This window comes from Engystomops pustulosus, chromosome 9 (assembly GCF_040894005.1).
Source record: "Engystomops pustulosus chromosome 9, aEngPut4.maternal, whole genome shotgun sequence".
NCBI classification, from domain to species: Eukaryota; Metazoa; Chordata; class Amphibia; order Anura; family Leptodactylidae; genus Engystomops; species Engystomops pustulosus.
The window spans coordinates 60,493,337-60,508,841 of record NC_092419.1 but is presented as its reverse complement, the minus strand read 5'-3'; the positions used below and the strand labels follow the sequence as shown (position 1 = coordinate 60,508,841).

At 40.0% G+C, this 15,505-nt stretch overlaps 1 protein-coding gene and 2 non-coding genes across 5 annotated transcripts; all 3 read right to left on the bottom strand.

The window, feature by feature from the left end:
- Positions 1-399: 399 nt before the first annotated feature.
- On the bottom strand, positions 400-15,015 carry DKC1 (dyskerin pseudouridine synthase 1). Of its 3 annotated transcripts, XM_072124938.1 has the most exons (16): positions 14,879-15,015; positions 14,651-14,700; positions 10,020-10,106; positions 9,228-9,319; positions 8,956-9,140; positions 6,185-6,249; positions 5,760-5,886; positions 5,025-5,155; positions 4,684-4,827; positions 4,492-4,612; positions 4,175-4,293; positions 3,861-3,964; positions 3,735-3,780; positions 3,486-3,542; positions 2,897-3,001; positions 400-768 (listed from the first exon to the last, which is right to left on the bottom strand). In XM_072124938.1, the coding sequence occupies exons 1-16, from the start codon at positions 14,892-14,894 to the stop codon at positions 718-720; spliced, it is 1,500 nt and encodes a 499-aa protein (XP_071981039.1). In that variant the 5' UTR covers positions 14,895-15,015; the 3' UTR covers positions 400-717. The 3 variants fall into 3 exon arrangements, with proteins under 3 accessions (XP_071981039.1, XP_071981040.1, XP_071981041.1); XM_072124939.1 differs by lacking the exon at positions 400-768 and having other exon boundaries at positions 2,897-3,003; positions 3,487-3,542; XM_072124940.1 differs by lacking the exons at positions 400-768; positions 2,897-3,001; positions 3,486-3,542; positions 3,735-3,780 and having other exon boundaries at positions 3,857-3,964.
- Positions 4,059-4,129, bottom strand: LOC140101494 (small nucleolar RNA SNORD83). The gene has a single exon (XR_011850092.1). It is a non-coding gene; the product is annotated as a small nucleolar RNA SNORD83 (small nucleolar RNA).
- Positions 5,223-5,297, bottom strand: LOC140101493 (small nucleolar RNA SNORD83). Its single transcript, XR_011850091.1, has one exon. It is a non-coding gene; the product is annotated as a small nucleolar RNA SNORD83 (small nucleolar RNA).
- Positions 15,016-15,505: the final 490 nt, after the last annotated feature.

The following is a 15,505-nucleotide window of genomic DNA, read 5'->3' as shown; positions in this document are numbered from 1 at the left end:
TGGATGATGGCGTGCATGCAAACAGAGGCCTCCCTAGGATACCCTAGGTTTCCCACCAGACACACCACTACCTGTATGCTACTTACCTGGCTTATAGTCCGATAGAGATTCGAAAGTTTTTGAAGCATTCAGTTGTATTTTGAAATAAACAACCTTGGACAATAAGGTTCAGTCACTTTTGCAACTTGTCTGGAAATGGTGAGGTCCTATACACATGACCATTATGGGGGCTATAGACTCCAATATCTGCTCATCTTTCTATGGGGAGGGGGCAAGGAGCTCCCTCTAGCCATGTGCAAGGGGCCTTCAAAAATAAATCACTCATGTTCTTGATAAGGTGGTATGCCAAAGCAACTGTTATCCACCATCAGGACAAACTATAATCATATGTAGCTCATCAATAGTTAGAAATATTTTTTATTGTACTACGTTTGTACAGTATAGTTTCTTGAAAGTATTTGTACACACTACCTTTACAAAATCTAAATATATATTTTTACACAATTGGTTTGCAAGGACAAGTATAAGAGTGAATTGTTTAAGGCACTCACTGCTTACATTTTCCACCTATACAACAACTTTTTTGTGGGGGTGGGGGCAAGGGAGTTAAAGAACAATTTTTTTTTCCAGAGAAAACATGGCAAAAATAAAAATATATATCCTTAAAACAGAATATTTTAGTCCATGCCAGTTTACATCCCACAGGCATGAATGGGTTTAGTCAGATAGCTCTTTGTGTTTCTTTTTTTTCTTCATGCTTTTTGACACCTACAAAACAAAACCATTTAATATACAAAATTAACAACAGAAACCTGTAAATAAGTTTATTACAGTGAAGTAGCAATAACCCAATACACCATTTTCCAATACAAACTGCAAGACCAAACATCAGAACTAGACTTCCTCCATTACTCCTGATTTTCCACCTGACCTTTCCCACTTGTTTATAAAGGGCACAGAAGTTGTGCTCTGGGAGTTTATGACTGGCAAACTCCATTATCCTTCCCTCAGCATTGTACCAGGTGCTGGGATATGGTGACCAATGGGATTTTCAGGCCAGAAGCCCCAAGCAGGCAAGTAAATGTTTACCATTTTTAAATTAAAAACCCCTAACCACTGACAGTTTTCAGCTTAATGACCAGACTTTAAGTCTGACCTGTGTTATGATAATAACTTTGGAACGCTTTAACATATCCAGGCGATTTTGAGAATGTACTTCATGTTCAAACAAAATTTGGCAAAAGTTTTTAAAGATTCTTCACTTTCCAAGTTTGAAATGTTCTGCTTTCAAGACAGGAAGTAAAACTACCCAAGAAGCTTTGTAATTACATTTAAGAAATGTCTGCCTTATGATGCGATTTTATGCGACCTTATTTTCTAGGATGTTATGAGGCATAGAATTGAAGGTGCGATTTCTCATTTTCATGAAAAATGCCAAAACTCACATTTTGAGGGGGAAACTCTGCTTTCAAGTGACTTTGAAAAGCCTAATAGTAAAACTCCATAAATTACCCCATTATAGAAACTTCACCCCTCAACCCCATTGTTTCACATGGGTTAAAACAATATGGACCTGCAATTTAGAAACTTTGAAAGTTTTATTCTAAATGAATGTATTTTCAAAAAAAATCTAGTTAAAAAATGAAACAATGTTTGATGCCCAATTTCTCTACTCTATGCACGGCTGGGCATAGAATGAAAGCAGCGCAATTCACCGCAGATTTGTATCGTAATAATGTATAGGCTATAAATTTTATTTTTTGTAATGCAAACATATGAAGGCTTATTTGCAGGATGAGATACAATGTATAGATAATTATTTTGGGGGTCTATAGCTTATTCATGATTTTATTAACCATTTCAAGGGGACACAAACAAAATCATCAATTTTTATTTGGGATTTTTAGCACTTTTTCCCCCCACTCACCGTAACGCTATTATATCTTTATTCTCTGGTTCACTACGATTACAGTGATACCTCATTTATTTAGTTTCTTCTCTGCTCAATTTTACTGAGCAAAACCAATATTGGCGAAAAATAAATTTTTTTTTTTACTACTGACAACTTTTCGGGGCCATAACCTCTGTATTTTGCTCTTTTCAGATCAGGTTGAGGGCTTATTTTTTGCCAAAAGAGTTGTTCTCCAGTCGTATCATTAGGGAACGCAACTATTTTTTGGTCACTTTTTAGAACATTTGTGATGGTGTTTGATGATAAGTTGTTTTTTTTATGTTGTGCAACGAGCGGGTTCAAGATTTATTGTACATATTAATACGAATGGTAATAACAAATATGTATTTGTTTTATGTGCAACTGGGGAGATTATGGGACATTATAAAAAGAAAATTTCACTTTTTACATTTTCCACCCTTTGGCTTGAACAACCGTTCATCCGATTGCTTGTTCAAGCCTTTTCACTGCAATACACTTGCATTGCAGTGTACATACAGTCGGGTCCTGCCAGGATGTGGAACCTGGCATAATGAGTGGTTGGCAGCCTTGGGGCACTCGCCTGGGGCTGTGGCAGTATGGATTGGATTCCACAGGTAAGCACAATGGGAGGGTCCGATCCACAAAGGACGCTTGCACATAGCGGTTATTCTTGTTTGCGGTGTATTAAGTTTTTCCGATCCTGGGAGTTAGTGCCGGGTCTGGGCTGTGACATCACAGCCCAACACCAGCACCAGACTGACTTGATGTCCCCAAATCTGACGCCCCACCATAGAAAGTCGTTGCCTCAGAAGAATTAGCTTTAACGACCACCATAAAAGCCAATGGGGAGGTCATTAAGGGGTTAAAATGCCCACACTAGCCCAGCTCCTAATTTTCTCACTCTGACAACCCTTTAATGACAGTGACATGTCACAATCTCCGTATTCTCTAGAAAAAGTTTACCATTTCAGGATCTTCCGTTACATTTTTTTCCTCCAGGTGTTTCTTTTTCTTCTTTTTCTTTGGTTTTAGGCCACTTTCAGAATCACTACCAATCTCTGGTTTATTCTACAGAAGTAAACATTACATCCATTAACTTAATACACCAATAATTTCCTGTTTCTCAGCAATGCAGTGTCAAACATATCGTTTTTTAACAATGCAGGCAAAGGCAAGTATTATGCCAAGTATAGGTAGTTCCCAACTTGGACAACCCCTTCTTAAACAGACCTCTGGATGTTGGCAATTTACAGTACTTTAGTAACAGCTATAACAGTTCGAATGTGTTTGCAACTAAGCTTTGTTAATCCTGGTTCTTTTGACAACCCAACAATTTTAAAATTCGATTGTCAGAGACCAAGAATTTTTTAACTAGGGTTAGTTATACAAAGCATTGTTCTGATTTGCATACAAATTCAACTTAAACCTACAGAACATCTCTTGTACATAACCTGAAGACTGCCTGTATATTGTTGTAGGACTTTCACATTATTTCACTAAAACCTCAACAATTAGAGTATGAGCAGGTCACGGGGACATATATTATTTTTACCTTTTTTGCAGAAACTGTTGTTGCTGTGTCACTATCTGAGTCGCTCACATGCTTGCGCTGGTTAGAAAAATAAAGTTAGAGAAAGCAGAGCTAATCAAGTTTAACTGTCTGCTGTGCGCCAGAGAAGAAAATGCATTATGCACCTCTCATTAGGATTAGCAATTTTATCTTGCAGGGCTACTCCCCAAAATACCACAGCAGGTAAAAAGGGTGATGACAATGCATACAAAAAAATCTGGGGGAACAAACCTTAGCTGGCGTCTCCAGCTCTTCAGTCACATTCTGCTGTGCTGCACTGCAAAGTGAAAAAAAAAATTCTAAACTCATTGAAATGCAAATACACAAAAGTTTATGTAAAAACCTTCTTGCCATTACCTGTAATCAACATAACCCTGGCTCCAACTAGCTGGGGTATTCTCATTGGGTTTCCCATGTTTGTCCAATAAACCTTTCTGAATCAACATTTTCTTTTGACTAGCCTAAAAAAATAAAAATTTGGGAGGACAAAGGTGGAAGAGTTACATTGAGTAAAGTGGTTTTCCAACATTGGAACAAGGGGGGGGGGGGGGGTGGCGCCATCAGATATAGGTGATAGATGTAGAGTCATCATTACAGCATTCACAAATTGAAATACATCATGTGGCTCTGTTTCCAGTGTTCACAATTAACAATAGCAGTGCATATCTTACCTTGGGGCCAAGGCCCCACTTGCGAGGGTAAGTGTCTCTCTCCATTATAACACGTTTTATTTTTGCCACAACACCATGGTTACATGTAGAGATCACAGCAGTGGTCATAAGTGCAGTAGCTAGAAGATGCAGACATTAACATGGTAAATAACCAACTTTAGATGTGCATATGAACCTATACACAGTGATCAAACAACTGAAGCAGCTCCTGGAACCCTACTCCCTCACCCCAGAAATTTTCTGAACAATACAACTATAAGAAAGCGAGCAGAAAAGTGGAAGATATGCACTAGCCATGAAAGTACGATTTTGCTCACCTATGCATATTGCTTCTCCTTTTGTTGTAATTACAACAACATCCTGGTTTATTTCTATGCCATCCTCATACCTCAGGAGACCTGGGAGCATGATCTTTGCTCCATAACATATTGCATTTACCTAAATATAATAAATTTGTTAGTCCGCTTGTTATAAGAGGCAACAAATAAGAAATGAAAATAAGTACTTACTGCACTGTCTTTCATAACCAATCTTTTATGAGATATTAAAAGCTTTTCAAGGGGAAAGATAACCCTACGAAGATAGTTTTCATCTTTATTATTATCGTATTGCCACTGTGCATCCAAGACATCATGCATTGTGACAAGATTGTCCTGAAATAGATTACAAATTCAATAAATCTGGTAGACAAGATGATAATCACTGTCAGTTCCAGGACAAGACAATCGCTTTGACTTAAATCCTGTGAACTTGTCAATATCCCAAAGCCAATTACCAAACCACAGGATGAAGCCTGTGGTTGAACTCAACGCATTTGGGCAAATAGTACAATGGGTGGGGAGCACCTTACCTTCTCTCCAAGGACACCTGACCGAACCCTGCGCAATTCCTGCATCTGGCCACCAACCCCAAGTAATAAGCCAAGGTGGACACACAGAGTACGAATGTATGTACCCGCTTCACAGCTTACCCAAAATATACCTGTGGAAAGAAAAAAATCTGGCTATCAACTGCATAAAATTAAAAAGTAAAAAACTAATGTATGCAAAGCCATCAGTCATTGGGTGATAGTTGTACGTCAGCATTACACAAAGTTCTTGATAGTTCATATACATCACATGGCTTAATGACTTACTACTAACAGTAGCCATTCCTACACATTTGTAAGTTTCAATTTAAGGGGTATTCCAGGAATCAGCATAATTCATATACAAATAGGTCTTATTTGTAATAGTCATTTGTAATTAGTCAGTTATATGTAATTAGTCATTTAAAATTTTGCTCCCTTTAGCAGAAAAATGCTAATGATTTATAGCTTCCAGTGGCAGACATCTTTGTGATGACTTTAAAGAGGCCATAAAATTATGCGAGTCATAAAATCAAACTATTTAAGCTTTATTTTTCGACAAATGACATTAAGTATTGTAAAATTTATAGCATTATGGGTTTTTGTATCAGAGGTTCATATTCCAGGAATACACCTTTAAAAAACTTGACAAGCCATCAATACGGCAATTACCATTTCTCTTTAACATGTCAATAATGTTAAGTATTTTATGAGTGAAGACCCACAACAGCAACATACCCAATCTACGTTCTGGATCATATTCTACAAGTTTGCTCTCATAAATTGTTCTAACACGCAGTTGCCTCTTTACAGCAGCTATTAGTGGCGGCCTCTGGAAAAGTGCACCTGTAAGAGTTTCAAGAGCCTGAGGGAGAGGAACCAAAATGTTAAGACCTGCTAACACTGTATGTAACACAAAGTGTAACACTCCAGGTTAATCAGATTGTTCATACTCTTCTTGACCTTAACCTCAACTCCTGCTCTCAACATTCAGAAACAAGTCACACTGCAGAACGCAGGTTACCGGTTTCAAAATTGCTTTGAGCCCACCAGATTCCAAAGAATGGAAGCAAGTGCTTTAGAGCTAGATAAAGGCTCAGAGAATGGATAAACTGTGTCATCATCATCACTGGAGGGGGACATCAATTAAGTGGGAAACTCACCCTTGACAGTTGCTGCTCACTCTCAATTGCATTGTGTAGTCGAACGATACCAATATATTCTTTCCCTACAAGACAAACACAGTTAAGACCTGAAAAACTTAAGCCAACCTGCCACCAGGAAAGTCATTTTAGCTGGTGACAGTCTCCATCAATAACCACAATCATTAGCAGTTTATAGTTTAGCTCACATTTCCTGGCTCTGAATTCTGGTGTCCTGTAGGTTTGCACTGATATCAGAATTTTGAAACCCAGAAAATATTAATACTTCAAGAAAAAATAAATAAAATGTATTCTGAATCTTAAGTGTTTGCCAGGAGAGCTTAGTATATGTACTGTAAAGGTTGTCCTAGTAAGGTTAATACAAAATAGTATAATTAGGGCTCATTTAGACCTGTTTTGACCCATTGTTTCCTTTGGGTATGTTCACATGACCAGACAAGATGCATACAAAAAAAATTAATTTACAGCATGCATGCACACCTTGTAGAGCCATAGAAGTCAAAAGATCTGTTAAAAAAATAAAAAATAAAAAAATATATATGTATATGGACAGCTCATGCATGACATTCCTATGCTGACTTTTTCGTGCTAGTAGAACATTCTAAAGCCAAATGAGACCCCATGCAGACTACAGTATAAAAACCGCCCTAAAAACATGTATTGTCCATGTAAAAACATGGACATATTGTCCACCGTACTGTAAGCAAGTTTTATTAAAATTACAGGTCCTATTTTCCACCGTATCTCCATCCCGTACGGCCCATAGAAGTCAGTGGGAACGTATAAAACACGGGCTAAATACATGCTGCATACAGCTGTGCACCATATGCTACCATATATACATGCAGTATCCAGAACCAGTGGGAAGTGCATTCTGTCATCCATCTACCAGACCACTATTTTATACAGATTCAGGCTGCATTCACACTGCCATATGGGGAGGGGGGGGGGGGGGGAGGAGCATATATATGGCCTATATATGTCCCCACAGACTCATGGGGTACGCCATGCACCCATTGCAAAGGACCTGTTCCATCTTTAATCAGCATATGGCCATAATCAGCCATGTTCCTCTATGGAGAAGGAGCAGGGTTGAGCATCGCTCACCCCCTCCCCCCCGACGCCACTGTGTGCCCGGCGTGCTACAGTATGGTGGGCACATGGCAATGCGAGTGCAGCCAGTGTAATATGTTGCCACACTGTTGCAATACAATCCACATTTACAGCCAGAATATGTACCATGAACATCTCAGCATCATTTCATAGCACAGAGGAATCAGTGTGCGTCGAGAGTTCCCACGCACGCTGAAATTTTAAACCCCTAGTGATTTCAGCTCCATAACTTTATGAGCTTCAGATTAACCAAGGATCGGTCTCCAGATTGGTACTTTGGGACGCTCTCAAATCGCATGTAAGGGATTGCTTTAATGGACGCATATTTGCACATAAAATTAAACAAAAAGTATCTGCAGGCCCTACAGGAGAGGGTACAAGACAGAGGGAATACGTAAATACTGGGTCAGAAGCTAAACAAAAGGAGTGGTTAGAAGCGCAGGAACTACTGAAAACACATACATTGGCGACTGCAGAAGCAAAGATTCTTTGTACAACAGAAGTATTTTGAAGGGGGAGAGGGTACAGGGAAACTACTAGCCTCAGTCATTAAGGCGCAAAAGGAATCATCACACATTCAAGCACTTAAAAACACGCAAGGACTAGAAGTACACACTGACAAAGACATCTTAGAAACACTTAGGAACTTCTACGAAGACACGTATTCATCGAGGTTAGGGGAGAATATTAGGGGGGTGGAGACCTTTTTAGACAGTGGCCCTACCGGTACTAACTGATGACCAGAGGAACACTCTAGATGCCCCACTCACCCGAGAGGAACTAGAGATTGCGTTAAAGGCATTTCCAAATGAAAAGTCACCAGGGGCAGATGGTCTCCCGGGGGAGGTGTACAAGACATATGGGTCCCTCTTATTACCGGAATTATTAGAAGTTTTCAAAGTGGCAGAAGAGATAGGCAAACTCCCAGATTCCATGAGGGATGCAATAATTGTAGTCTTGCCCAAACCAGACAAGGACCTGTTACAACCAGAGTCCAATCGTCCAATCTCCTTATTGTGCAGACGTAAAACTTTGTGAGCATTTTAAGTTTCAAGAACTTTCATGGGCAAGCCCCTTTAAGAGGTTGTCAACTTAGAAACTGATTGGGTTAATGCAATACCTTAATGTACTTTTTTCCCCCCTCAGTATTCAATATCTGTCAGTCATCATTCAACAGGAAGTTCACTTCACGTGGATACAAATCCAGTCCATGACCATGTGAGTCAGTTAAAAGCAGATTCTAACTAGCCTTGCACTTGTGGCATGACAATAGACCAAATTTTTATCCACAGGACGAAAATAGTGGAGCCTCTTGCTGAATGAGGGCTAGCAGAGATTCAGAATAACATGAGGAATTGTGATAAAAGTACCATATGTACTTGAGTACAAGCTTAGTTTTTCAGCACAAAAAAAGTGCTTAAAACCCCAACTCAGCTTATACTTTAGTAAAACAAATATTGGTTTTACCAGGTTTTTGTGGTAAAATTAGGGGCCTCTGCTTATACTCGAGGATATATGGTATATTGAAAATTTGTACAACTTTATTTAAAAAAAAAATCAATATGAGCTTTTTAACTGGAGAAACAAAATAATAAATCGTTGAAATATAAACAAAATGTAAATTCTTTCAATTTGAATATTGTGATAAAAAAACTGACCTGCACTTTGCTGTGACTTCACAAGTCGTGTGGCACGGTCAATGCACACAATGAGGCAACCAGTGACTTTAGGATCTAATGTCCCACTGTGACCAGTTTTCTCTACCCTTAAAATACGCCGAATCCACGCAACTACTTCATGTGAAGACGGGTTTGCAGGTTTATCAAGATTTATAAAGCCAGTTCTGAAAAAAAATTTTTTACAGTTATGTTTCCACAAACAGAAGTTGTCAGATGGGAAAAAGTAATGGAGGATAAAGATAGCTACTTACTTAATATATTCAGTGATGTCCCTCTTCAAAGGGTTGGAACCCGATGGTATGGGAGTGTAGTGTGTAGTCCGCACATTTAGCTTATCAAAGCTCTGCCAAAGAAATGACAATTACAGCTTTCATAGTTACTGAGTAAATTGTGGGAATACCCCTCTAAGGGATGTTTTATCAGAAGATTCTTGAATATACTCAGGATAACAAAATAGTGAATTAAAATGTTAAAATACAGCTTTTCACAGATATAATACCAAGCTGGTGTATACAATTTCAGCTGCCTGGGGATCTGATCGCAAGCCAGAAGCCTAGGGTTGGGCAGGACAATACTCTTAATGCCAAAATGAGCTACTCTCTGCAGTGACACATTAGGAGTGTAAATCTACAGATAAGGTCTTTATCCAGGGGAGGGATGCACAGTAGAGCTGGCCATGTATGTTACAGCTGAGATCATAGAGCTGAGAATGTCATGTGTTAAATGCATCTCATCTGTCTAATCTTTTACTATGTCAGTTACTAATCAATGTTCTGAAGCCAAAACAAAGCTTATTTAAACCTGTACCCTGATAAACCAGTGTCAGCACACAGCATTTCAAAGGACTATAGGGTTCATAAGGTGTTTGGTTAGAGCCCCCGCCCACACTATGGAATTCTACACTGACGAACCTAGGGAGTGATTAGGGCAGAACAGCAATACAAATCGAATAAAATTGTAAAGTAAGGGGTTCAAAATGATCATTGTGTACACATCACTAGGAGATTGAAATTTGAGAACTTTCATGGGCAAACCCAACAAACCTTAAGCAGCAAAGGCCACTGAGAAGTATCCAACTGGGCAACTTTGGATTCTGGTTTTATCAAAAAACTTCCTTCATGCTGTATATCCTGTGAAATCAGTAAGAAAAAGTTCAAATCCTTTGATTTTTTTTATGGGTTTAAACAGTACCAGAAATAAAACATTAAATCTAAGGCTGCATTCACACTAACGTATGGAGGACGTATATACGGCCTCCATACACATCAATGGGCGCACGGCGCCCTACGGGAGCGGTACGGTGCAGCACCGTCCCCGGAAAAAGATAGGACCTGTCCTATCTTTTGCCGTAATACGGTGCCGTGCCCCATTACTTCCTATGGAGAGGGGCGGGGGTGAGCTGCGCTCTCCTCCTCTCCCTGTGCACTGCCGTTGCCCGCTACAGTACTGTAGGGCAACGGCAGTGTGAATGTAGCCTAAGTGTTTTTTTTAAACTCCGAAATAAGCCCTACAAATTGTAAAACTAATCACATCTACCATCAGTACACTCATTGTAACTGCATTTCTGCATTTGAAAAGACATCACTGAGGTGCTCTGGAAATAATTGTACAAGTTGATTTTAGAAGGAAACAGGCCATGGATAACATAGGATAACAAATGAAAGAAACGGTCCTGGTACTTTGAGGTAGCATAACTTTTTATTGTGGGTTGTTTGTCAAAGTATAGCATCCATTTAATATTCTGAACCCTTTTCGGCTATTCTAATCAGTTTTCAACAGCTCTTGGATACTATAGGTCCGTAAGCCCTCAATGATGAAGGGTTTTTATGGCTCATTTCTTAAAGGACACCTGTCATCAGGTCTGTCACTTGTCCTGTCACTACCTGTTGGAGCAGCTCACAAGGATTCCATCCCAGCATTTATCTAGTCAATTCATACATTAATCATTGTAAAATCATCTTTTCTTTATTATGCAAATTAGGTTGGTCACATGGTCAGAGGCAGTGATGTCACCCGTTACCCCTCCTCGCTCATGTCTGTAATGTATAGTAAAACAGTTAGGATGCAGAATGTCAGCAGATACACCAATGCACATGAGACATCAGCAACACAAGTACCCAACATGTTCTGCTATACACAGCTGCATCTCTCCTATACACACAGGTTGCAGGGAATGTGGCCACCAGCACAAGGAAGCACATTATACAGACTCAGTCAAGCACTGGGGGTGTGGCTGTGTCTCCCACTAATGAACAAGCCGGACACCTTGAATATGCTAATGACTCATTGGACATTTCACAGGTCATTTTCATACAGCTTTAGGACCTCATTGCTTAGGTTTACAGGCATGTAGAGGGACAATGCAGGGATAGAGAATGCTTTCTAATGGCAGTTTATGAAGATATATTTAATTTAGGGGGGTTATATTGCCTGACAGGTTCTCTTTAAGTCTCCACCTTCAAAAACCCATAACTTTCATTTTTCGGTGGACAGAGCTATGAGAGTGCTTATTTTGTGCATAACAATTGACTTCAGTGGCATTGATATTCCATGTCGTGTACTGGGAAGCTGGAAAAATTCAAAATGTAAATACATCACCTTGTGGGGTCAGTTTTTAAAGACTTTCACTGTGCACTTCAAATAACATCGCTACTTTATTCATTTGTTCATTATGATCGTGGTGATACCAAATTTATATAGGTTTTATTGCATTTTAATACATTTCAAAAGTTTCATGAATAAAAAAATGTTTTCGCAATCTGTGTGTTATGTAGATGAGCCTGGGCATACAGTTACATCGCCTGTTACTTCTGCCCCTGCTCATGTCTGTTATATATACTAGAGCAGTGGTGGCGAACCTATGGCACTGGTGCCAGAGGTGGCACACGGAGCCCTCTCTGTGGGCACCCAGGCCATTACCAGATATGACTCCAGGTATCTTCCTGAAGTCCCAGACAACCCAGGACTTGCTGTGCACAGAGATATTTTAAAGTGAAAGCTGTACCTGGGACTATTTTCTGCTTTATTGGTGTCCTCAGGTGCTGATATGTATGAAAGTTGTGACAGAGCAGGGAGTATAAATTTCTGTGCTGGCACTTTGCGATAATTAAGTGGGTTTTGGTTGTAGTTTGGGCACTCTGTCTCTAAAAGGTTAGCCATCACTGTACTAGAGCATTATCTGCTGCCTGCAAAAGTTATCTGCTACAAATATAACTCCCTCCCTTAAAGGGGTATTCTCGTCTGGGCATTCACATTCAGTTTCACTAATCTTCCATATATAAACATTTCTTCAATTGGATGTTATTAAAAAAAATGTTCCTGTGTGAAGATAATTTCCCATAAACAGCCATGTTGTCCCTTAGAAATGAGATAGCTTCCTCGGTTACGACCACCTCACACTCTGGCAGCAGTGGCCAGACATGCACTAATGAGCACTTCCTGACCTCCTGGATTCAGCGATCATTACTACAGGACGGCTGTGGGACCTGCAGTAACTCCGGGACATTTCATATATAAAAACTTTGTTTATTTGTGCAATGCCTCCAGCAGAGGTGGCCGTATCTGAGGAAGCCATCTTGTTTCTAAGGGACCATATGACAACATTTATGAGAAATTAACTTCACACAGGAACATTTTTTTAAATAACATCTAATTGAAGAAATGTTCAAATATGGCAGATTTATCAAACTGAATGTGAATGCCCAGACGAGAATACCCCTTTAAAGGACACCTGTTATCAGGTTTGTGTCACTTGTCCTGTCACTACTACCTGTTGGAGCAGCTCACAAGGATCCCATCCCAGCCTTTATCTAGTTATTTCATACATTAATCATTGTAAAATCATCTATTTTTTATCATGTAAATGAGGCTGGTCACATGGTCAGAGGCAGTGATGTCACTCCTGTTACCCCTCCCCCTGCTCATGTCTGTGTGTAATGTATAGTAAAGCATGGCTAGTGTGTGTACTGCATCTGCTGACATGCTGCATCCTCCTAATATACAGGTGAGAGACACAGACATCAGCTACACATGAATCTGACATGTTCTGCTGTAACATGGCTGCCTGGAGCTGCTGTGTCTCTCCTAAACACACACACACACACACGCATACATACACAGGCTGCAGGGGGCGCGGCCACCAGCAAGCACATCATTATACAGCCTCACACCATTATACAGGCTGTCAGTCATGCACTGGGGGTGTGGCTGTGCCTCCCACTCATGAATAGAGTGGACAGCTTGAATATGCTAATGCTTCATTGGACATTTCACAGGTCATTTGCATACAGCTTTAGGACCTCATTGCTTAGGATTACAGGCATGTAGAGGGACAATAAAGGGATAGAGGCAATGCTCTCTAATGGCAGTTTATGAAAATATATTTAGTTTAGGGGGGTTATTTTGCATGACGGGTTCTCTTTAAATATGGCCACTTCCTGTAGCAGAGGAATGTCTCACAGTGCCTGCAGCAGCCAGAATCAGTCACAAATGCTACATCCAAGCACCTGAATGTGTGGTGGATCATGAATATACTGGACTACTGATTAGAAGAGGCTTGTTTGCATAAAGCTATTAGACCAAATTAAGTTTACAGCCATGTAGAGGGACAATGCTTGCTAATGGCAGTTTATAAATATAAATTTAGTTTTAGACGGACAATTTGGCATACAGGATCACTTTAAAGAAACTCTACCATCAAATATCAGGGACACTTAAAGCATAACTAAAGTATAAAATGTTTCGCCTAGCTCAGCACCAAGCCAAAATAAGCAATTCTTCAACTTCAATTATTAGCCAACTGCAGTTTGTCAGTTTCTCTCTGGCTGGCTGTGTTGGGTTACCATGCGATTCCATAGCTGGACTGAGGAGAGGGGCCACCCTTACGTGCCACTAGCACATAAGGGTGATGTCACATGGCATTTTTAGTTAAATGTTTTTTACAATCTGAAAACACATGCGGTTTTGACCAGTTTACCGAATTTGCACAGTTAACGAACTAAAAACACCATGTGTGACATCACCCCCAAGGTCAAAAGAGTCAATTATGAAAGTTTAAAAATGTTCCTTTGGAAGGAAATATAAAAAGTCTGGCTCCACCTCAGTTATAGTGACTGGAATTGAATCCTGCACACCCCACAGCACATATACAGGGAGAAAGACAGTTGAAGATGGAGATTTAAAATTAGAAACGCAAAAAAATTAAAAAAAAACATCTGATCATTAAGGGGTTAAAGAACATTACTGCAAAAAGGCCTGATATTCAGGCCCCCAATGACCCTCAGTTGGAAAGGGGTTAATTAAATGATATTCCTGGTCATGGATGTCAATTGCCTTCAAAACACATGAAATATATGCAGGGAAGTCAAGACTAAAACTATGAAGTAAACGCCATACATGGTTTTAAATACTGTTAATGTGGTTAATACGCCCTTCAGCAGGAATGCAAGTTACAGCTAGAAATGTATAGTCTACGTGTGACCTGGAGCCTATACACGTGGAGCCGTCCCCGCAAGTCATCGCCAGGGTTCACTCCACGTTTCCAGCCCTCGTACTCATATTTCACCATTAAAGGGATCACAGAGTTACCACCAATTGCTTTGGTTCTTTATATAACAGCACAAACGTATACATATAATTGTACCGAGGACCTACAGCCTCGTTGCCACACACTCACCGCAACCTCCCCCAGCGCCTGACTCTTGCGTTTCTTCGACTTTTTGGAACCTTAAATAAAAAAAAAGTAGGACAATCAGAAGACGAGGAAAAAACATGCGGCATAACGAGAAGCTTATCATACGTATGAAACACATAACAGCAAAAGGTACCGAGGGCTATCGCAATGCGGCCGATTACTCTTCCCTGAAAGAAAAAAAAATCCAAGTATTGAAAGCCTTCCACTTACCAAAGTCATCCGCCATGTCGACCCTGTCTCCTCGCTCTCCACGCGGTGACTAAGAGAGCAGAACTAGCTCGGCGGCCGGATATAGCACGAGGCAGGACGTGTCCCTCCCTTGCCCGCCTCTTCCGTCCGCGTACACTTCATTGCCCTCCCCCTCTAGCGCTTGGCCGCCATTTTATGCATTCATTCATTGCCCTTGGTTTGTGATAATGTTCTGTTTCGTGATAAGGCAGTTACTGAGTTCACTGTTCAAAGTGGGGAACGTGGAGTTACCTGGCAGTAGTTATGTAGAGTAGTTTGAGACTCAGTGGGAGGCATTTATCAAACTTTTTTCGCAACTTTTTATGATGATTGCAGCAGAATTTGTGACTTTTATACTTGTTTTGCAAAGTTTGCGGCAAAAGTTTTTCACTGTTGTGCTAGATTCATCTTCTGTATCCGGACGTCTAAAATAGTTGCTACGTAGTCACAGTGACTTTTGTACAGGTTTCAGGCAAAAAGTCCCCAAAAAACAACATACCTTGTATACCAACATCAGTCAAGCAAGCCCTAAACATGAAATGGTATTCCCATGAAGACAAGATTTTTAAATATACTTAGGATAACACATTCTCTAATTTGCTGTTATTG

What these genes read in the sequence shown, in the direction of transcription:
- DKC1 (XM_072124938.1), bottom strand. An exon ending in AGTGGGGCCTTGGCCCCAAG is followed by an intron (nt 3,965 to 4,174) that starts GTAAGATATGCA and finishes TTATTTTTTTAG; the next exon opens with GCTAGTCAAAAGAAAATGTT. An exon ending in TAACGGAAGATCCTGAAATG is followed by an intron (nt 769 to 2,896) that starts GTAAACTTTTTC and finishes TTTGTTTTGTAG; the next exon opens with GTGTCAAAAAGCATGAAGAA.